The 20,833-nt window shown below is 36.4% G+C and overlaps 7 protein-coding genes across 8 annotated transcripts; 2 read left to right on the top strand and 5 right to left on the bottom strand.

Annotated features, from left to right (window-relative positions):
* Positions 1 to 368: 368 nt before the first annotated feature.
* LOC17897562 lies at positions 369 to 790 on the bottom strand. Its single transcript, XM_006303416.2, has one exon. The coding sequence runs from the start codon at positions 753 to 755 to the stop codon at positions 507 to 509; it is 249 nt and encodes an 82-aa protein (XP_006303478.1). The 5' UTR covers positions 756 to 790; the 3' UTR covers positions 369 to 506.
* Positions 791 to 2,117: 1,327 nt separating this feature from the next.
* On the bottom strand, positions 2,118 to 3,035 carry LOC17899368 (ethylene-responsive transcription factor ESR2). The gene has a single exon (XM_006306236.1). It carries the CDS (start codon positions 3,033 to 3,035, stop codon positions 2,118 to 2,120), a length of 918 nt encoding a protein of 305 aa, XP_006306298.1.
* Positions 3,036 to 7,219: 4,184 nt separating this feature from the next.
* LOC17899933 lies at positions 7,220 to 7,906 on the top strand. The gene has a single exon (XM_023790236.1). The coding sequence runs from the start codon at positions 7,560 to 7,562 to the stop codon at positions 7,776 to 7,778; it is 219 nt and encodes a 72-aa protein (XP_023646004.1). The 5' UTR covers positions 7,220 to 7,559; the 3' UTR covers positions 7,779 to 7,906.
* Positions 7,802 to 10,094, bottom strand: LOC17899266 (histone-lysine N-methyltransferase setd3). Of its 2 annotated transcripts, XM_006307158.2 has the most exons (6): positions 9,739 to 10,094; positions 9,336 to 9,502; positions 8,941 to 9,243; positions 8,596 to 8,859; positions 8,096 to 8,480; positions 7,802 to 7,900 (listed from the first exon to the last, which is right to left on the bottom strand). In XM_006307158.2, exons 1-5 carry the CDS (start codon positions 10,061 to 10,063, stop codon positions 8,106 to 8,108), a joined length of 1,434 nt encoding a protein of 477 aa, XP_006307220.2. In that variant the 5' UTR covers positions 10,064 to 10,094; the 3' UTR covers positions 7,802 to 7,900; positions 8,096 to 8,105. The 2 variants fall into 2 exon arrangements, with proteins under 2 accessions (XP_006307220.2, XP_006307219.2); XM_006307157.2 differs by lacking the exon at positions 7,802 to 7,900 and having other exon boundaries at positions 7,991 to 8,480.
* Positions 10,095 to 10,817: 723 nt separating this feature from the next.
* Positions 10,818 to 11,776, bottom strand: LOC17897462 (probable calcium-binding protein CML25). Its single transcript, XM_006304541.2, has one exon. The coding sequence runs from the start codon at positions 11,653 to 11,655 to the stop codon at positions 11,101 to 11,103; it is 555 nt and encodes a 184-aa protein (XP_006304603.1). The 5' UTR covers positions 11,656 to 11,776; the 3' UTR covers positions 10,818 to 11,100.
* A 915-nt stretch (positions 11,777 to 12,691) lies between these two features.
* On the bottom strand, positions 12,692 to 14,061 carry LOC17899057 (zinc finger protein 7). The gene is made up of 2 exons (XM_006305562.2): positions 13,790 to 14,061; positions 12,692 to 13,480 (listed from the first exon to the last, which is right to left on the bottom strand). The coding sequence occupies exon 2, from the start codon at positions 13,454 to 13,456 to the stop codon at positions 12,839 to 12,841; it is 618 nt and encodes a 205-aa protein (XP_006305624.1). The 5' UTR covers positions 13,457 to 13,480; positions 13,790 to 14,061; the 3' UTR covers positions 12,692 to 12,838.
* A 3,666-nt stretch (positions 14,062 to 17,727) lies between these two features.
* Positions 17,728 to 20,808, top strand: LOC17897561 (receptor-like kinase TMK2). The gene is made up of 2 exons (XM_006303671.2): positions 17,728 to 20,040; positions 20,132 to 20,808. Exons 1-2 carry the CDS (start codon positions 17,832 to 17,834, stop codon positions 20,617 to 20,619), a joined length of 2,697 nt encoding a protein of 898 aa, XP_006303733.2. The 5' UTR covers positions 17,728 to 17,831; the 3' UTR covers positions 20,620 to 20,808.
* The last annotated feature ends 25 nt before the right edge of the window (positions 20,809 to 20,833 follow it).

The following is a 20,833-nucleotide window of genomic DNA, read 5'->3' as shown; positions in this document are numbered from 1 at the left end:
AACCTAGAAAGTAGAAACCTTCAAATAATTTGGGAACGACTTACAAAGTTGCAATCGTTTCCACTGTTGTTCTTTTCAGTAATCAATCTTTTGAAAGATGACAATATTGATTGTAGCACTATTTGTCTATTTTAGATCTCTACTTGTGACGTACTACCTAAAAGTTAATCTGATCATTGACGCCCTTTGAAACACCTTAAAGGCCAAGATCTTGAGGCAACAAGTATAAGAAAATCATTTCCCAACAACACTTAACATTTGAAATATTAAACCAAAATCGATAAGTCGGGAGAATTTATAAATAAATTTATTGAAAAAGTAAATGTAAATGTTTGACATACACTTCAAATGATAGAAACTCTTCCACATAATAATAAAAAAAAAAAAAAACTATAAACTGCAAGACTATAGACACAAAGAGAGTTTAATTATAGGGTTATACTACTTTGTTTGGTCACTAGCATAATGCGTTAAAGCTTAAAAACAAATCCTAAGCTTCCTACTGACTACTTAGCTGCTTCATTTCCGGTGCTAGGATCATCTGGCTTGGCCATAAGGTTTTGAAGTATGTTAGTCTCAACACTTTTGGTACGCTGCAGCGAAGGACTCCGGTGAAGCTTGCACCTGAATGACCCCGGGTGAGTGGTTGGTGAGCAAATGCAGTTAGTCTTGGTGATGCTGGTCTGCCGGGACAGCCCGCCAGTGACCATCCCCCCAATGGAAGCCTCAGTCTCCATGATTCCTTTGTCGTTCATAATTTGAATAGGAAAGAGAAGAAGAGGAATCAAAGATGAATATGTGAAGAGGTTATACCTTTCTGCATGTGTATATGATCAATTTAATATATGAAGAAGCTTCAAGGCTTTGAACAAATATTTTTCTCTTTGTATGATCATCACGGGAATGATGATGGAGTCCATCAATAACCAACTGTATATCCTCCAACTTTTCATAATGTTTCAACGTAACTTTCAACTACTCCTAACCCCAAAAGCGACATCGGTCCTTAAGTAATAGTGATTCACTATTATTATACTCTTATATAAATGTTGTTTAGAGATATCATTTCTATATACTGACCTCTTTTATATGTGCCATGCAACTTTCAAAAATATTTTCAAAGATAATTGCATATTATCTTTTCAATTTATATTTGGTAAATAAAAAAATATGTATGTGTATAATTATATTAGCAACAAAAAATTTTATTCAAATGAATTTTGTGATTTTATTTTGATTGAATATTGATAACTTATTAATTTTAAGATACATACTTAGTACTTTACATGAAATTGAAAATATATATTAGAAGAAAATTCAATTTATTTATTTATTTATTCAGATTCTTCTTCATCATGTAACGATTGATGTGATTATCTTAAACCAAAGACAGTCGTAACATCGCTCCTCCATATCAAATCAACTAACATTACAATATGTAGAAGATCCATGGATATTTGTGAAGAGTACCCCTAGAAAAATAGAAAATCACATGCATCCGATATATCACTAAAACAGGCAATAATGATGCAAAATTAAGAAAATCACATGCATTCGATATATCACCAAAACAGGCAATAACGATGCAAGATTAAGTGCACAAATATAGGTTATTGAGTTTTTTTATGGTATTATTAAAACACTCCAACTTTTGAATCTTGATCGAACCTCTAGGACTTGCGATAGTTTACCGACAACCAAGCGTGTCTTAAATTATAGTTATGTGCTTCCAGTGATATGAAAGGAAAAGGCAAAGGAGAAAAAGCAAAGAGGACAAAGGCTGTCTTTATGCATTCTGAAGTCAACTTATTAGAAAAAAGCTATTTTTTCTTGAAGATCTCTTTTTGTCCTTTTGGAATTGTCTTCATCCCCTAGACTATTTATTTTCGTTATTTTTACTATACACCATTAATTAACGTCGCTCATATTCAGATAAAAGTTATTGTCCTTTGCTAAAACATTCTTTCTTGAGAGATAAACTGATCATACAACTAGACGAAAAAACAAAAGACCAAGGGTTTGACTTTAGATACCATAACCTAATTTCTCATAACCCTAAAAAAACAGTGAATTGGTACTAATTAAGCACGTAAGAACACAACAACGACAATAATGTCCTAATAATCATGAAAGCAATACTGATAAAGCATTCCAACATTTCCATTGTACTGCATCGTAGCTGAATCAAAGCCACTCTCATGATCAGCCCAACCCAACTCTCCGTGATATTTCACCTCACCAAATCCGTTTCCTTCGACATGGACGTTGGGTAAACCAAGATCTGTCTGAAAACCTGTCTCCGGCATAGTCGGGAAAACACCAACGGAAGGTTGGTTGCACTTTGGAAATGTAGAAGCATGATGAGAGCTAGGTTTTGGTAAGAAGCTTTCAACAACTTCTTGAAGAAGGCCAGACCCCGCTGGTTCTGGTTCGAAGATAGAGATCAGGCTCTCGTTGTCAGCGGTACTTGACCTCTTAGCTTTAGGCGAGAGATCCTCGGAGACATCGTTAACGTTAGTGAAGGACTCGTGAACGGCGTCGTTTGCGTTAGAGAGATTACAAGGCGGGTAAGCAAAGGTGTTGAACGGAGAAAGAGACTGAGCGTTTAAAACGTCGCGTAGAAGGAACATATTCATCGGAGGAGGCGAGAAAATACGGTGGTGGTATGAGTCAAGAGAAGGCATTGGGTAGACGAAGTTGGTTCGAGCTTTGAGACCACGCATGGCTCGAGCGGCGCAGTCGTATGCACACGCTGCTTCCTCCGCCGTGTCAAATGTTCCGAGCCATCGTCTCTCCTTAGACAATGGATCGCGTATTTCAGCAGCGTAACGACCCCATGGCCTACGCCTCACGCCTCGGTACCTTATGGTGGAGCCACCGGATGCGCCGGTTCCAGCGGCAGGTTTTGAGGTGGTTACTCCTCCGGGAGAGCTAGGAGCGGTGGAGGACGGTGATCTTGATGGCTTTCTCTTTAGAGAATTGTTGTTGGCTTCTCTGTGTTCGGCACCTTCGAGTCTCATGATTGCTTCTTCCATTGTTGACCTGACTGAGTTATCTCTTTTAGCTATGAAGTATTTATCCTTATTATTATTATTCAGTGATTCTTTTAGGGTTTTGAGGCACCTGAATGTGATGGTAGCAGATTATGTATTTATAGAACAAAAAATCACATTTATTTGTTTTTTATTAAAAGAGAATTACCTGACCAAAAATAAATAAAATACAAATGAGACGTACATCTCTATTGACTTATGTGACTCAATCAGAGATGCAGAAAGCAAAAGTACCTTTAACGAAGTTCATGTTCCACGTTCGAACTTACATAAAAGCAGAGTAAAAATAAGTTGCATGTCTTTTTGATGAGTAACAATACCATAAAGTCATAATTATTGTTTACCATTTTTATTATTATAACCCTTGAACCTTTCTTTCTTACTGTCAGAGTTTGAAGCTCTCTCGATAATGTGAATTTATACCCTTTCGATTTATTCTTTTGTTTCTAGTGAAAGACATGAGTTTTCTCAACTTTTTTTTTCTTTAGCAATAAGTGTTAATGCTTGAAACTAATCCTATTGGGACACTAAACCAGCACTTTAATTTTAAAAACATTCTCCGTATCCGCTCTTAGTAATTTCAATATACAATTTGTATGTATTTTTCAAAAAAATTATCAGTATTTTTGGGAACAACAAGTATTAGTTCTAGCTAGTCAGAATAATAAAATACAAATAGTTTAAAAAAATGATGTACACAGTAGTTTGTGGATGGGAAAGAAAAATTATGATGTTGGGAGTTGAAAGGAGAGAATTGAGAATCGTGAAATTATTATGATTCTGAATTAATAACACTGGCGGCGCTCAGAAATTGTTCCTTCTACATGAGGTTGTGTTTTGTCTGTTCTTTTTACGAGATTATGGTCGATTTGCTTATTTAGGGTTTTGCTTTTCTATATTTATGTGTAAAACCAAAGTCACGTGGATTTGTCTCAACTAGGGCTCTTTCTTCATGGTGTAGCCTCTTTAGGGTTTCCCTACTGTTGCTCGATTGTGACTAATGACCCTTTGTGTTTACGGAAATTAATCTGAACCACCAATTTCATTTCTTTTTCTTCTTTTTTTTTGTCATTTAATTTAATTACGTTTTTACATCTAATAAGTCAGCATAAATCTCTTCCACAATCTTTATCAATTAATATCGGTAGATTTTCTTAAACCGATTAACGTAATGGCATATCACCTCTTCAGTAATTCAAACCCTAAACATAATAAGGCTTGCATGCAATTGTCACGTACGTAATTTTTTTTTGTACTACTATCACGTAATTCTCGCCATCTATCATAGGCATGTCTCAATATTTTCCTGTATTTTTATAACGACAATAATTTCTAATTGCATGTAAATGTTTTATTTTTTTGTTGCCATTTAGGCTGTTTCATGAAAAATTATGAAGCTCGAAAAAAAAAGCATTGTTCTTTTCTGATAAAGGGTTACTAACACTTAATTAAGCACATATAAACTCTGTTATCTTTTGACCCAAAAAAAAAAAACTATGTTATCTCAACAAAACGCTGGTAAAATTAATTATGTTTAGAAATTAAGAGGGTGGACATAGAGAGATTTGTGAATTCTTTGTGGAAATATATACCATATGTCCATATGCATAGGTCTCACTACAGGCATCGAGAGCACATTTTTTTTGTGTGGGAATGCTTAGAAAACGATAATTTTCAGCCTTATAGTTTGGTGATTCAAGAAGGTAGACTAAATCATCTGTTTTAGTTTTGTAGTTCGTCGAAATGAGACTAACTGATATATATATATATATATATACTCTCGGCGGTTTATACGAACATGGACGGTCAATTTGTCAGATTGAGAAGCTGTTAAAAAGGAACCGTATATTTCTATTTTTGATCAACATGCATGCTTCCCGTCTGTTTCAAATTTTAAAAATAAAAAATGATAAGTATTAATTATCATACTGTAGTTTCTTTTTTTTCGATAGAATTATCATACTGTAGCTTAAAAAAAAATTACTAATGTAATACGACATTTTAGATCTTATTATTTATTTTTATAATAATAAATGATTTGATATTTTGTGTCACAGAAACACATCTCTTGAGAAAATGTAAATGTGAGCTTGACGGGAAACATAGCGGTCCATAGTTCTCGATATCATTAGTTCGTTAACATTTATAGATGAAATGAAATATGATAACTAAGGTCTGAGTTGAAGAAATGTCTAGAAGTAAAAAGAAGAAAATGGAAGGCAAATAAAAACGAAGGGGCAAAGCTACGGAGATATAGGTTACATGCAATGGGTACGACATTAAAGTTGATACCAGAATTGTCGCCTCTCTTCTAAACGCGTGGGTTTTATCTCTGCACAATGCCTCACTCTCTTTTATGACTTTATATATACATCTAACACTATATTTTATGTGTTTGACTTTTCTTTTTCACACGAACGCGATCATGTTATACATATCATGTGATATTGATCGCTAATAATTAGACCCGAAACTACTGTAGACATTATATATGGAACATTAATGTTTGTAGCAACGCAAATCATGGGCACATGTAAATGATAGTAGCTTATAATTAACATCTCAAATAAAAATAGTAAAATACGTACAAGTTTAGATATGTATAGCTAACATCTCTGAATAGGTGAAATATACATGGTGAAATTGCAAACTTTCTGTCAGCTTTTATCAAACGAGGCTCAAAGAAGAAGCAGGATGACTTATCGATCTCTTCTTTAGGTTTGGTTCTCGATCATAATCTTACAATAAGGGTTTTAGACTTTTAGTTTGCTAGAAAGATGTGAATATCGAAAGCACAGATTTGGTTAGATTTTGGTCCCCTCTTATTCGTACACAATATCTAAATTATATAACCTAAATCTATACCAATTCACGCACGTATGTACGTACATTCATAATTGCTTTCACATGATCTTTAGCCTCCTTTAACTTCATATATAGTTAAGGGCCAAACATGCATGTTTCAAAAAGAAGGCTCATAATTTTTCTTTTCTCCACCGTTGATTAATTACCATCATTTGATTTATATTGGAGACCGTTGCCGGTTGTACTACAAATAAACTGTGGAAGCCATTAAAAAAAAAACACAAAAAAACAGTAAACTGTTGAACTGAGAGTTACTTCAGACCTCTTCTGAACAACTTGTCCCCTATGTTATAAAGCTACCTTATTGATAGCTCTATATCTATATAGATAGATACACACATTTGGAATTTATTTTTTGTCGTCATTTGGGAAAATCTAATAATACTCAACATTATTTTTTGGCAGAGCAAGAACAAATAATTTTAAGAATTCTAGAGCAAGACAATTGAGCAAGTCTTGCTTTCTACTCTTCTTTTTCGTACATAATATAATGAAGTAGTGCATCAATTTTATGTATAGTGAAAGAAATTTGAAGATCTTTGTTTATTTTGATCATTTGAGTGTAACAATGGAAATGGAAAACACAAAACATGGAATGGTTTATTTTCCGGTCTAAGGCAAATCCTCGAAGCAAAGAAGGAAACTGATAAGACCCGCCGCCGTATCAAAAATCGTATGTTTGACCGTAAATTGAACGGCTGCGATTTTCTACATGGGAAAGAACAAAACAAAGATCCACGTGGAGTTTGTGTGTGTGTGTGTCTATGTCTATCACATCTGAGTTTGATGGACTCTTCTCTATGGGGTCCCCTATTGAGCGTGGGATTTGATCTGAGTTCTGAAGTTATCAGAGTTTTTTTCTTTCTTACTTTGATTTGAAGTTCTGTCCAAATTTGACACTCCCAACCTTGGATGCTGTTATAATCTCCTACGGTCATTGTTTTTGCTTTTCTAGATATCAATTTGAAAATGATTTCGATGGTATACAAAAACAGATAGGATTGTCCTAAGAGTAAATCCCAATTAGAATCATCTAAAGTTGACCAACGAGTTCAATAAGTCCCACATTAGTCTTCTCCCGTCAAACCAAAGCAAACTCATGCGGAGAAAGTAGTTTCTAGTCTCTTTCAACTTTTACAAACGGCTCTATCCCTCAATTCAATTTGTTTAGCTTCTAAACTTTGGCACCTCAGAGATAAGAAGGTCAGATAAATCTTTGAAGAGTCATGGTCTTGGGGATAAAGAAAGAATTGCGTACCAGTAAATCATCACAAGTGTCTAAGCTTTGTTGCCGACACGTAACCACAAATTCACCTAACACCGACCCTCTTTTTCATGCTGTTTACAAGGAAGAATGATACGACTCTTCTTTTGCTTTTTAGATACCTCCCCATTACAAATTCTTAATTATCATTTTTACTAGTAACACACAAAGAGAGAGATATGTGTAAGAGACTAATTTGGCGTTGCCCACCAACCTAACTTCCCTTTCTACTTCATCAACAACTCGTGTCCACTTTTCTCACACAAACTTTGGTTCAAGATTATATAATTATAAACACGCCTCCCGCGTGAATAGAAAACGCAAACATCATAAGAACATCATAAGACGAACTCTTCCGGCTTCACTACCGCTTTGTGATGGACAATAAGGCCAATCATGGAGATGATAGGCATGAGAGTGTTCCTCCTATCCATAGCCAAGTCGTGAAGATCAAAAGAGAGTTTGAGAAGATACAACACCCGTCTCTGAGGCAGCCTGAGATGCCAAGGGTGCGTCGTGAGATCGTGAGTCCACAGCGTTCCCGTTCTCCCCTGGGATTAGGAGAGAGAGAAAGACCCATCCCCGTTGGGAATTGATAACAAAGAGAGATAGAGAGCGAGCGAGAGATAGAGATAGGTGATCCTTTGTGATTAGATTTTCTCTTTATCTTTCAATGTAAATATCTTTGGTGAATATGATGAGTCTCCTGTTTAATATCCTGAAACGACATATATTTTGCCTCTCATCCAAACTACCTTATCTAGTTCATAGATTCATGTAATCTAATCTTGAGGGGTAAACCAGCTAGTTCTTAGAGAAATCTCAATTGCTATATGTTTTTTAGAATGAATAACCTTAAACAGATTCATCTTTGAAGTTGACTTTTGAAACAAGCCAAGCTTAAAGAACTTACAGGATGGTTCTTATGCAGCAGTTGGTGTCTCCATAGACGATAGCAGCTTAACCCTTCTCGTGAGGTCTTTCATGACATCTATGATCACTGACTTCTTCTGGATTCGGTACTTGATACTCAATTCTGCTGTGGCTGAAACACCTTGTTTGATTATAGCCTCATCTTCCATTATCTTTGTCGGAAAGTGGCTCAATGCAATCACACAGAGGGCAATAACGGTGCGAAAGACAGCAATCTCGTTTGCAATTCCAAGAGGGGCAGTGAAGGACAAAGATTTGAGAGTGTCTAAGTCATGCTTCTCAACTTCCACCAATTCACCACAAAGCAGTATCCTTATGGCTGCCAATAGTCGTCCCTCTACTGGCTCTGGGCCTCCTATGGTTACCTAGTATAAGAAGAAAAATATTAGAGGATGGTTAAGCTCCATCCTTTGATTCTTCTTTTAGGAAGTAACGGCTACTTAATATACATCAAGTTAGTTAGAATGACGGTTTGAAGACCTTCAGATTTGGAATTTCTCCGGCCAAATTTAACTTGGAAAGCAGCTGACGTTGCCATGGAGCAGGTGAAGAAAACTTTGGGGAAGAAACACCAGCCGCCATGCTTGCAGCGTCCATAAGCTGTTCGTCGTATTTGAGCTCAATGGTGTCATATGGATTTGCTTCAATCACAAATCCGTAGTCCAAAAGGAAAAAATCGTTACTAAGGCAACCATAATTGAGTAGCAATGGATCGTTTTCTTTGATTTCAGTCTCTGCAACAACCTGATGCACAACAGAAGAAAAACATCATTTACATTCAGTTAAACAAAAGCCACTATATAACCAGAGATCTAAAACGCAAACCTTAACTAAGGCATTTGAGTCAGCTCCGTTCTGTTCTTGAATGATTCGGACATTTGGTTTAAAGCTGTGGTTGCACATATCTATCAGAGGAAGCATCATTGGGACATCATCAGAAGATCCACCTTGAAGCTTTTTATTACCATGTAACCGAAACGCTCTAGTTGAAACAGCTGACATGGTCCATCCGAGGGCGGATGCATTTACATCTTGACCGCTGAAAGGATGATCACTAACCTCAACATCTTCAAGAGTACGTCTAATCTCTTGCTCAAACTCAAGAAGAAACCGGCATCTTTTATTGACCTGGTTCCAAAGAAGACAACAAATCTGCATCATCTGATAGAAGGCTAAAGAATGGAAGTCACCTAGACTAGGTCCAACGGTCTCTATCTAACCTGGTAGAGAAGAGGGGCGTATTGCAAGTTCTTGATATCTTCTCCGGGAAAGAATATGGGAACAGTATAAGTTTCCGGGAGATTGCTGATGTATGGCCACCAGAAAGAATCACCATTGGCTCTTTCTTGCAGCAATCTCAATCCAAGTTTCATTGCCCACAGTTCTTCTGCCAAATTTCCCCAACATTTCTGGAAATCAGTAACTCTTACGAAATCAACCAAATTTTGGAAACTTAGTTCTACAGAAGAATCCTATAAAGCTAAGCTTGAGATTCAAGACGAAGTAGCACCAAAATGTAAGCTTCAGACAAATCTCTAATCTAAAATCAAAGTTCTCGAGATGCAATTTCCAGTAATCGCATTGAACAACAGGGAGATCATATAAGAAGGGAGGAGCACTTACCGGGAACTCGACGAGCCAAAGCAGTGAGGAGAGAGGACGACGACGATGACGCATCATCTGATTCGAAGCGTAAGGGAATGTGAGGAGGAAGAGAGATTAGGTTGGTGCCTTGAGGGATTTGCTCGGTGGAAATGAGGCCGATACCAAATTGAGTCTCCTGAGAGAGCTTAACGGCGTGGTGGACGAAGCCGCCTTCTCTCTTGATCCAACGGACGAGGTCCGGTGGATGAGGAGCCAAACGTGACGGCTGAGACGCGGCCAAACATGTGAAGGGGCGAATTTGAGCTGCCAGAGAAGCTATCGCCATTTTCGAATTGGCGGCCATGCTTCGAACAAAGCAGACCCGGTTCAGTGTTGCTCTCCACTCTCCAGGATGAAGATCCGGACCGGGATTAGTTTCGGGTCGGGTTAGATGGCTGGGTATTTTCAAATTCGTTTTAACGCTAATGGGCTTGTTACTTTTTTTTTTACGACTAACTAATGGGCATGTTACTTTGTTATCCGGCACCAATAGGATTTTTATTTTCTACAAAATAGATATAGTTAACAAAAATTAAAATTAAAGATTAAGGTGTGTGTTTGCATTTTTTGTTTTTTTCGCTATGTTCAAAAAAATTCTATATGCCTATATGGCTATAAAAAATTAACGTTGATTTTAAAATTTTACATCTAAAATAGTTGTGAGGGATGAAACTAAATAATTCGTTAAAAGACGTACGGAGTCGTTTTAGTAATTCAACGGAAAACAATCTGTTACCAACCATGCATATTTTTCCATAAATACAGTTTTCAGTTGTTCTGCATTCATTTTGTTTTTGTTGGATTGGTCTGCATTATTACAACACAAATTTTATGAGCTGCAAATAAAATGGCTTTTTTTTGCTCCAAATACTCAAAACATTTGTATAAACTTCAAACAAGAAAATGAAAGGGTTTCTATACAAATGTTGCAAGTTCAAAAATCAAAATCAGTAATTTTCAGTTTTCAAATGTAAATGCAAAACCCACAACCCAGCATTTGAACAAATGCAATAGACATATGTGAAAGAAAAAGAAAAAACATCCTTTCATATAGAGAAGAATTGAGACTTCTCATTATTATTTATTCACATAAATCTTACTGTATATGCATTCAAATTATTCAGTTCTAAATCAGAACTGAATATATATAACACACGAAAAAATGGGTTAGAAAGAAAAAAATAACGTTAGATTAAAAAGGGAATCACAAATCCCAAAGAAGAAAAGAAACAAACAAAAACAACAGAGATTGAAAACAATGGTGGAAATAAACAATGAAGGAGACGAAGAAAAGGAACAAAGAAACGAGCTCGGCAGCGTGAGAGACGTTAATTAAAAACTCTACCTCTGAGCACCACCACCCATGACGTTATCACGTCTAGATCCCATAGTCATCATAATCTTAAACTCCTCAAAATCAATCGTACCATCACCATCCTTATCAACACCACCAATCATCTTCTTACACTCAGCGATAGAGCACTCATCACCAAGACTCCTCAAAACCTCATGCAGCTCCTCAGCGGAGATGGAACCATTCCCGTCGATATCGTAAACGGAGAAGGCATCTTTAAGATTCTCCAAGACATCGTTCTGATCCATACCTTTTGTGTTCAGCTCAACGAACTCCTCGAAGTTTATGTAGCCGTCACCTTTACGGTCTATCTCGGTAATGGCTTTCTCCAACTCTTCTTCAGGTACCTCGTGACCTAGGCTCTTCATTATTGCACCTAGCTCCTTTGAAGAGATCTTTCCGTCTCCGTTCACGTCGAATTTTTTGAAGACCGCTTCGAGTTCTCTGATCTCTGTTTTGCCCGAACGTGCTTTTTGGAGGTATGGTGAGTCTGCTCCGATGCCGCCATTGGTTGATGATGAACCAGCTCCTTTGTTGAACATTGTGTGTTTTGTTTGTTTGTTTTTCCCCAAAATCAAACAAAAATGAGAAAAAAAGAAAAGAGAATCGAATTGCGAGAGATATCCGTATTTGTGTGATGATTCTCTATAGGAAGCGGATGATTCTCTTAATCGCTAGCTAATTTTGGATTCTTGATCAACTAAATCTGGAAATTTTCCTAAAAATGATCTCAGTTTTATGTAAATCCATAATTATAAATTGGATAGCAATTTAATTAATATTTGATATATTTTTGTGTCATGCGTAAGTACTGCTCTCCCAATATCGACCGCTTCTCTCTTTGATGTGTATAAATAAAAATAACAAGTGGATAATGGATAAACACATTTTGTATGATCATTGAATTTCTGTCATTTGAATTGTTATAACATCATAATCACAACTTTAGAATTATTATCATTCCAAAGTCAAAATAATCAATTTATATATTTAAATAAGCAATTGGGTATGTAATGACAAAAATAATAATATAGACACTATATGTTGATCACTTGTATTTATTAAACACAAATAAGTACTGTTTTGTAATACCAATCAACTTCGTCCCTAATCTCTCCATAAATCTCGGCACAATTACCGTCTTAAGGATCAAACCTTCTTTTCGACATCGCTATCTTTAGAAATCTTGTAAAGTTTACGGTTTGATGTTTTTCAAAAAATATCTAGATTCGTGATATATCATGAAATGTAGTTCCGTAGCATAGGATAAGTTGTTCATAATACGTGTTCTCTTTTTTCAACGGTTCATCTGCAAGAATGCAAATAGAGTACGGTGATACATAAAACACAAACTAATAGCTAGCTCATGCAACCGTTTATAATCAGTCTGATCTTCATGTAGAGTTGTCTCAATTCGGAGACGACTTTAAAATTAGTTTAAAGAGACTCTTCATAATCTCATAATAAGTACATCAACTACCATATCATACCTAATTTTTTTCAACTGAACATCCTCTTAATTAGTTTCTTTTCACTAACTCCTAGATGATTTGACTGGTGTGGAAAAGCTCGTATGAATGAAACAATAATGTAATGAACAACCTCATTTAATATAACAACATAGTTTTTCATCAATCTTCTATCAACTGTCTCCAACTTATCTTCTGCTATATGCCTAACGATAGAAAAAGAACAAGATAGGTCATAAACTGCCTTAATCCTTAATTAGAGTCTTAAGGTAAGATCTGGCTTTGAGCTATTATTATTATTATTATTATCTACACCTCCATTTGCCGCAACCGAGTTCAGATCAAAGCCTGACTCTGTAACAGCCACCATCACCGGAGCCTCAGCTTCCTCAACGACCTGACGGAAGCTCCCTGGCCAGAAGAAGTCGCTACCGCCATCGTCATAGTCAAAGAACAATGGCACGCTGTTTCCAAAATACCCTTGGTGATGAAACCTAGAAACAAGAGGCTGAGGCTGGGATAAAGTGTGGTGAAGTAGACCTGAGTGAGCTTGCATCCCGAGTGAAGAAGAAGTGTATGTGTAAGGCCTGTGATGGTGACCAAACATTCTTCCCATGTGCATTGCTCGTTTGGCCATGGTTCGTTCACGCTTGTGAGCGTTCTGGTGACCTCCAAGAGCCTGAGAGCTATAGAACTTGCGTCTGCAGTAGTTGCAAGAGAAGACTCTCGGGTTTGCTTCCGACTTTGCGCCCTTTATGTCGTCCGTGAAACTGTCGTTGAGCTTGAGATCGAGAGAGACAGGGTTCGATTCTTGATTTGACGAGGTTTCTCCTCCTCTGGCTTGTTCTCGCGAGGCATCATCAGATTCAGTCATTTAATTGAAACTTCTGTTATTAACCTGAAATTATTTTAAAGTCAAAAGCAGATTGTAAAAGACAACAATCTATGAATCTAAGAATTGTACAAAGAAGAGACGGTAGGTAAAGTCTTAAAACAGAGTAACCACTTAGTTCAAAGCCTCAAAAACAAAGTTCTTGTATTCGGACAAGAATCAGTTAAGTTCGAAGCTTAAAGAAGACCAATCAAAATAAAGCTTTTGAGATTAATTAGAAGAGAGAGAGAGACAGGATCCAAGACAGCAATTAAGGATACTAAAACAAAAATCAAAGATCAGAGAGACAGAGAGGTTTGGAAGTACTGTGCTTACGAGAGTAGGAGATTAGTTGAGATCTAGGAAGAGACAGCCGACAGAAACTGAAGTAGTTGACTTGAAAAACTATGAGTGAGGAAGAAGAAGAATCTAACAAATGGTACTTCTTGTGTATACCAAAAATGGGTCAATTCAGATGTAAGGAAAAATATAAAGACAGAGAAGAGATAGGATTGGTGAAGAAGAGCATAAGAATAAGAGGTACTCAAGGAATGAGATAGATAGAGAGAGAGAGAGAGAGTTATGTTTAAACAAATGTGGAAACGCAAATGTTGGAGAGATGGGAGATGGTGTCTGGTGGAAACACATGGGGGGAATAAAAGTGTCTGCCAGTTAGACGTAGACCTCTGTTTTTTTCTTTCCAATTCTTCAACGATTTTTCTCTAGGGGCACTTAGCCAGGTAGTACTTTTTTCTCCTAAGTTAATCATGTAAACAACAGAATAATAATAATTCTATATCTTTTTAATCAATTTAACTGAAGTACGTGTATATATTTTGTACTATTATTTTACAACAGTGTTCGTATTTTGTAAAGCGTTGGTATGCACGTCTTAGAAAGTAGTGTTCTAGTATTATGCGTTCATTGTGATGTGCTGCTATAGGCTAGGCAAAACTTTTAATTCATTTGTTAAAGGAGTAGCTTTAGGAAAATTTTGTCGTAATCACTTTTAAAAGTTAAACAAAACCTTTGAAGTTTTCAAAACTTTTAAAAATTAAAAAATTTCGTAATTGTTACAAAGAATGGATCAACAAGTCACTTTGGACCGTAGTTGAACCATCAATAATGGGAAAGACTACTGTATAGTCTTTAGCATCTGTATATGGTTTTCTCCAAAAGTAATATTTTAAAGAGAGCCCGTAACGAATAATTAATTTACGGCCCTGTCAACTTGTGTGTGCAGGCAGTTGTGCAGGTGATATACAAGACCATACCCCCAAGTTTTTTTGTTCTTCGAGATTGAAATGGGTTTAAGTATATTTGGTTTAGTTGATTGATAACGAACGTCTCCACGCTCTTAGAACATAACCCATTTGGAAAGATGGAATAATAATATATATATTTCATAAACTTATAACATAATAAAGTGGAGTATTCAAGAAGATCTCTTAAGCCGGGATGAGTCGTGGTCGAAAAATAATATGATCTTACGCACATTTAGATATCAACTTTTACAACATCTTATCTTGGTACTTTATTAGTAGTTGAAGAGTTATGATTTTTTTTCTAAAAGTTCAATCTATTTATATTGTTTAGAAAAAAAAAACATGATATTGTTCAATAATTGAGCTCACTCGACAGAGTTCTTCATTTAATTTGGAGATTTTCATGAACTAAACAATAATTTAACTCGAACACTTAACGTTAAGATATAAAACGAATTGAAGGTTGATAAAATGTTGCATGGAGCCCATAACATTCATTCCCCCGGCTTTACCTTTTTCCTTTAGGGATGTGGACACATTTCTTGCTGTGTTTTTTTCCCTCTGATCAGTATCACATGTGATTTTTTAAAGTCTCTGCTTTCTTTGTCTCATTTCTATCAAAACTTTTTTTTTTTTTTTTTTTTTTGCAAAGTTTTAAAAACATTTTTCTGATGCACTGTGTGGTTTAATTTGTTGTTACCAATTAATCACTCGTGCGGTAAAAAAAAATAAAACAAAGGTTTTATAGTTTTTGTTTTATGGATGTGATAACGTTGTTCGTAATCAATCCACCAAAAGTACATTTGTTTTGTTAGTCGCTAAATCTTGTTACCGAAAACAACAGTTGAACCAACGACTGTAAAATAGCCAAATTTAGTCATAGCCATTGATCGCTAACAAACTACAAAACCAAACAGATATATATGTTGTGATTGTTGCTAGTAACTAAATAACGTACGTACGTGACCAACGGATCTTTATCCATCGTATGAAACTTATGAATCTCTCTATATACAAAGAGGGGGTTTGTGTAATTGTGTGTGTGAGGGAACAAACAATTCAATTCAGGGAAAATCAATCTTGGGATCGTGGCAAAAAAAGACAAAGAGATAATGGTGTCTTCACATATTTTATTTTTTTCATTTGTCTTGATCCATTGAGTGCTTATGACCTGTGCCCACTTTTGTTCCTTTTCCATGCCAACTTGTCTATGGGACTTTGGTCCTACTTCGATTCATTTGCTTTTCGAATCACATTTCACTAAATGATTGTTCCATCGTTTCTATGTTGCTCGTTGATATTTTGAAGATTTTTTTTTTTTTTTTTTTTTCATACCAAATAGAATTTGGGAACATATTTATACAATAAGAAGCTGAACAGTCGAATAAACTTGAAGAAAGAAAGAAATATATCAGTGGGGTGCCACTACAAAAAAACTTAGAGCTAAAATTTTGTTTGTAATCACTTTCGTAACGTAGTAGTAATTAGTGAGTATCAGTTAAATATTAGATTTGTTGATTCATAGTTCTACGCGGTCCATTATATTTAGGACAATTTAGACAAATTCTGCCAAAAAAAAAAAAAATTCAATGATGAAATCAGCAAACCTTTAAACTCACAGCTCCTTTTTTTTTTTTTTTTTTTTTCAAATGCACTTCATGCCTCTACATAAAATCTGAACAATGGACAATACTAATGTGATAACAACCATCTGTTTCCTAAAATAAACAACATGACAAAATCGCCCACTATTTTTCAATGTAAGGATTGGCACAGGCCTTTACTGACGTCTTCGACATTGTAATGGATGACGAATTTCAAAGTAGTCGGGTTCTCTAAAGAAAAATAATTGGGCGAAACACATACATGCCTTTAATCTTGTTACTTTTGTTCATTACAAATTCGTGTTGCTTTCTAAAGCATGAGGAGAACAATTGTAATAAATCTAATAGTCTGTTAAAAAAGCAAATGCATTTTTATAAAAAATTATAGTATATACTTCAACAAATGAGGAAACTAATAGAAAGATTCATCTTTGGAAGCGGAAGAGTAGAAACGAGCTCATCATCCAATAGCATCGGATCTTCCAAGGAAGCCTACAAGCGTTGATCCACGTCCCCTCGTCGGCTCCAACGTACGTGTAGCTTTGGGTCGACTTACCGAACCTCTCATATCTACCGTATGAAGTCACGAACTCAATCCCCGTCACGTATGAATGGTGACCGTATGATGTATTCTTGTGGGTACTCAACTTCAAACTCCACCTAATGAAAAAAACAGAGCAATTAAGATGAGAGTTATAAAAAACCAGAGCAAACGAAACGGATATTAATGAATCATCCGATTATTTTAAATCAACAAGACCTTTGTTTGGTTATTAGAAGTAGATCCATGTTCACGACTGGCGAATTTGTCATTTGCCACATACTGGATCCTGATATAAGTCAGGCCATTAACGTAACTTTCCTCAGGCCATTGATCAGTTCTGGTGGGCTTTTTATATACATGTTGTTGTAACGTGTATAGGCCTTTTGATTTGGTTGTTTTCCATGGGCTCAAAATTAGGAACCGTCGGCGATCACAATTATAATCTCTGCTAATAGGTTGTATTTTTGGTAGGAGATATGGCTGCATAGCTACATTGATTATATATAGACAAAATATTTGCTACAATGGAAATATATATACTTTTTTGCAAAGTACAAAACTGTATCTTCTAGTCATAATTTTGATAAAATAGACTAATCAGATTGCAACGAACAATACATACACTTTTCTTGATTTATTTGTTTTTCGTATTTAGCATATATTTTAAAAGGAAACAATAAATCTCATTAAGTAAAAAATAAACAAAAACAGAAAAATGGGAAATATAATACAGAAATAAAAAGGTAGATTTAACATTTCTTTCCCTCGCTTGACAAGTCAATTTTATATTTCCAAAAAAGAGTAATAATATTTGCCGTTTCGTTTTTCTCTTTCCCATTCAATTGAGGAAGGAGAAAAAAATCTCCGCCCAAAAAAGCTTCTCTTTTTTTTTTTTTTTTTCTTGAGTGTATGCCTTCTTTTGAAAGCTTAAACCTTAATCAAATCACGTTGTGTATCAACGCTTTATGTTAAGTAATTTGATGAAGATGATGATACTTTGGAGAATCTTGCTTTCTTTGCTCTGTTTCATCGCCTATGTGTACGGACAATCATCTAGCCCTGACGAGGCGGCCATGAATGTTCTAAAAAACTCCTTGAATTCTCCACCAGGCTGGTCAGGATCGAATCCTTGTAACTGGACGGATGTAGATTGCGATGGAAGCAACCAGGTCACCAAGATTCAAATCGGGAATAAAGGAATCTCAGGAATGTTACCTACTGATCTCAAAAGCCTCTCGTCTTTGACAGTTTTCGAGGTCATGAACAACAATATCATAGGGAAGATTCCTAGTCTTGCTGGCTTGAAATCTTTGGAAACTGTTAATTTTCATGACAATGGATTCACTTCAATCGACGCTGATTTCTTCACTGGCTTGCCTTCTCTTCAGCATGTGTCTCTGGACAATAATCCCTTTGGTCCATGGCAGATCCCTCTGAGTTTAAAGTATGCGACTGCACTTGCAGATTTCTCCGCCGTCAACTGCAGCCTCTCTGGGAGGATTCCGGATTTGCTTTGGGGACAAACGTTTCCTAGTTTGACCACTCTGAAACTATCTACTAACTCTCTTGTAGGTGAACTTCCAAGGAGTTTCTCCGAATCACGGGTTCAGACTCTGATACTCAACGGCCAGAAGCTAAATGGGTCCATTTCAGTTCTGCAAAATATGACTGATTTAACCGAGGTACGATTGAATAGAAACGAATTCTCTGGTCCCATTCCGGACTTCTCTGGTCATGTCTCCTTGAAAGTTCTTAATATTAGGGACAACCAGCTTACCGGTATTGTACCGTCCTCACTTACTGGGTTGGCATCTCTTTCTGAGGTGGGATTAGGCAATAATTTGCTGCAAGGACCAACACCAAGCTTCAAGGATAACATTAAGATTGATATTTCTGGGCTCAATAGTTTCTGCTTAGATACTCCAGGTACTCTTTGTGATCTCCGTGTTAACACGTTGCTTTCAATCGCTGAAGCGTTTGGTTACCCGGTGAGATTTGCCAATAGCTGGAAAGGAAATGATCCTTGTAGTAAAAGTCCATGGTTAGGGATAACATGTGCGGGAGGTAGCATCATTGTTATCAACTTCAAAAACATGGGACTCACCGGGAATATCTCTTTAAGTTTTCAAAATCTTACATCTCTTCAGGTGATCAATCTCTCTCAGAATAACCTAACCGGTACTATTCCAGAAGAGCTCACTAAGTTGAGTAACTTGAAAACTCTAGATGTTTCCAATAATCAGTTGTGTGGTGATAAAGTTTCGGGTGTTAACACAACTATTAATGTAAACACGGGTGGGAATCCTGACATAGGAAAGGGCTGCCCTTCTGGTTTTTCTTCCGGGGATGGCGGCAAGAAAGCATCTAGCAATGCAGGGAAAATTATTGGTTCTGTTATTGGTATTGTATTGGGTTTACTTCTTATCGGATTTGCTATTTTCTTTTTGGTCAAGAAAAAGAAGCAATATCATAAGATGCATCCTCAACAACAATCTAGTGACCAAGATGCATTCAAGATTACAATTGGGAATATGTATGTTGGTGGAAGTGAAAGTGGATTCAGTGGTAGTGACGCTCATGTGGGGGAAAGTGGGAATATTGTGATCTCAATACATGTTTTGAGGGATGCTACAAATAATTTCAACGAGAATAATATACTTGGGAGAGGAGGTTTCGGAATTGTTTACAAGGGAGAATTGCATGATGGAACAAAGATTGCGGTTAAGAGAATGGAGTCTTCGATTATAAGTGGAAAGGGTTTAGATGAATTTAAATCAGAGATTGCTGTTCTAACTAGAGTTCGACACCGCAATCTAGTGGTTCTTCATGGATATTGCTTAGAAGGAAACGAGAGGCTTCTTGTTTATCAGTACATGCCTCAAGGGACATTGAGTAGGCATATTTTTCATTGGCAAGAAGAAGGGTTGAAGCCACTCGAGTGGGCTAGACGGTTGATTATTGCTTTGGATGTGGCTAGAGGAGTTGAGTATTTGCATACTTTAGCGCATCAAAGTTTCATACACAGAGATCTCAAACCATCTAATATTCTTCTTGGGGACGATATGCATGCCAAAGTTGCAGATTTTGGTTTAGTTCGGCTTGCACCAGAAGGGGCCCAATCAATTGAGACAAAGATTGCTGGAACATTTGGTTATCTTGCACCAGAATATGCAGGTATACATTTTATGCTTATTATGCTTATTATGAACGTTTATTATTATAAACTCATAAAAGATAAATATTGAAATCTCTATGTACATTGCAGTGACCGGAAGAGTTACCACAAAGGTTGATGTCTATAGCTTTGGAGTCATCCTCATGGAGCTACTAACGGGTCGAAAAGCTCTTGATGACAAGCGATCTGAGGAAGAAGTACATCTTGCTACTTGGTTCAGGAGAATGCTTATCAATAAAGACTCATTCTCAAAGGCTATCGACGAAACAATTGAGGTCAACGAAGAAACACTTGGAAGCATCAACAAAGTAGCTGAGCTTGCCAACCAATGTAGCGCTAGGGAACCGCAACAGAGACCTGACATGAGTCACGTGGTCAACGTGTTGGTTTCACTTGTTTTGCAATGGAAACCCGCAGAACGAAGCAGAGACTCAGAAGATGTCTATGGAATCGATTACGACACTCCTTTTCCTCAGATTTCCCTTGATTCGTCATTTTTTGGAGTTAATACATTGACGAGCATACCATCACGACCTTCCGAGCTTGACTGCACATTCAGATCAGGACAAGGGAGGTAGGTGTATTAGAGAATTAGCTGGAAGGATAAATGTTTGGTTGTTGGATTGAGTTCTCGCTTTTAGTGTTTACGGATTGTGAATATTTCTTGCTGGTTACCTTGTTTTTCAAGTTAGGATGTCATTTTTTTTTAATTTGACTGATGTATCATTTGACATATAATATAATTCAATTTATATGATTTTCATGGATCCAACAAATGATTTTTTTTTCTTT

Source organism: Capsella rubella, unplaced genomic scaffold (assembly GCF_000375325.1).
Source record: "Capsella rubella cultivar Monte Gargano unplaced genomic scaffold, Caprub1_0 scaffold_1, whole genome shotgun sequence".
NCBI classification, from domain to species: Eukaryota; Viridiplantae; Streptophyta; class Magnoliopsida; order Brassicales; family Brassicaceae; genus Capsella; species Capsella rubella.
Note: the sequence above shows the minus strand (reverse complement) of the source record. Positions and strands in the feature narration are given on the sequence as shown.

Bases quoted from the DNA above. Each gene is read 5' to 3' on its own strand.
- LOC17899368 (XM_006306236.1), bottom strand. From the start codon at position 3,035: ATGGAAGAAGCAATCATGAGACTCGAAGGTGCCGAACACAGAGAAGCC.
- LOC17899057 (XM_006305562.2), bottom strand. From the start codon at position 13,456: ATGACTGAATCTGATGATGCCTCGCGAGAACAAGCCAGAGGAGGAGAA.
- LOC17897462 (XM_006304541.2), bottom strand. From the start codon at position 11,655: ATGTTCAACAAAGGAGCTGGTTCATCATCAACCAATGGCGGCATCGGA.
- LOC17899266 (XM_006307158.2), bottom strand. From the start codon at position 10,063: ATGGCCGCCAATTCGAAAATGGCGATAGCTTCTCTGGCAGCTCAAATT. The intron at 9,244-9,335 runs GTTAGATAGAGA...CTTTGGAACCAG, and splicing joins ACGCCCCTCTTCTCTACCAG to GTCAATAAAAGATGCCGGTT. The intron at 8,481-8,595 runs GTCTTCAAACCG...TTCTTATACTAG, and splicing joins GAGAAATTCCAAATCTGAAG to GTAACCATAGGAGGCCCAGA.
- LOC17897561 (XM_006303671.2), top strand. From the start codon at position 17,832: ATGTTAAGTAATTTGATGAAGATGATGATACTTTGGAGAATCTTGCTT. The intron at 20,041-20,131 runs GTATACATTTTA...TGTACATTGCAG, and splicing joins TCTTGCACCAGAATATGCAG to TGACCGGAAGAGTTACCACA.
- LOC17899933 (XM_023790236.1), top strand. From the start codon at position 7,560: ATGGACAATAAGGCCAATCATGGAGATGATAGGCATGAGAGTGTTCCT.
- LOC17897562 (XM_006303416.2), bottom strand. From the start codon at position 755: ATGAACGACAAAGGAATCATGGAGACTGAGGCTTCCATTGGGGGGATG.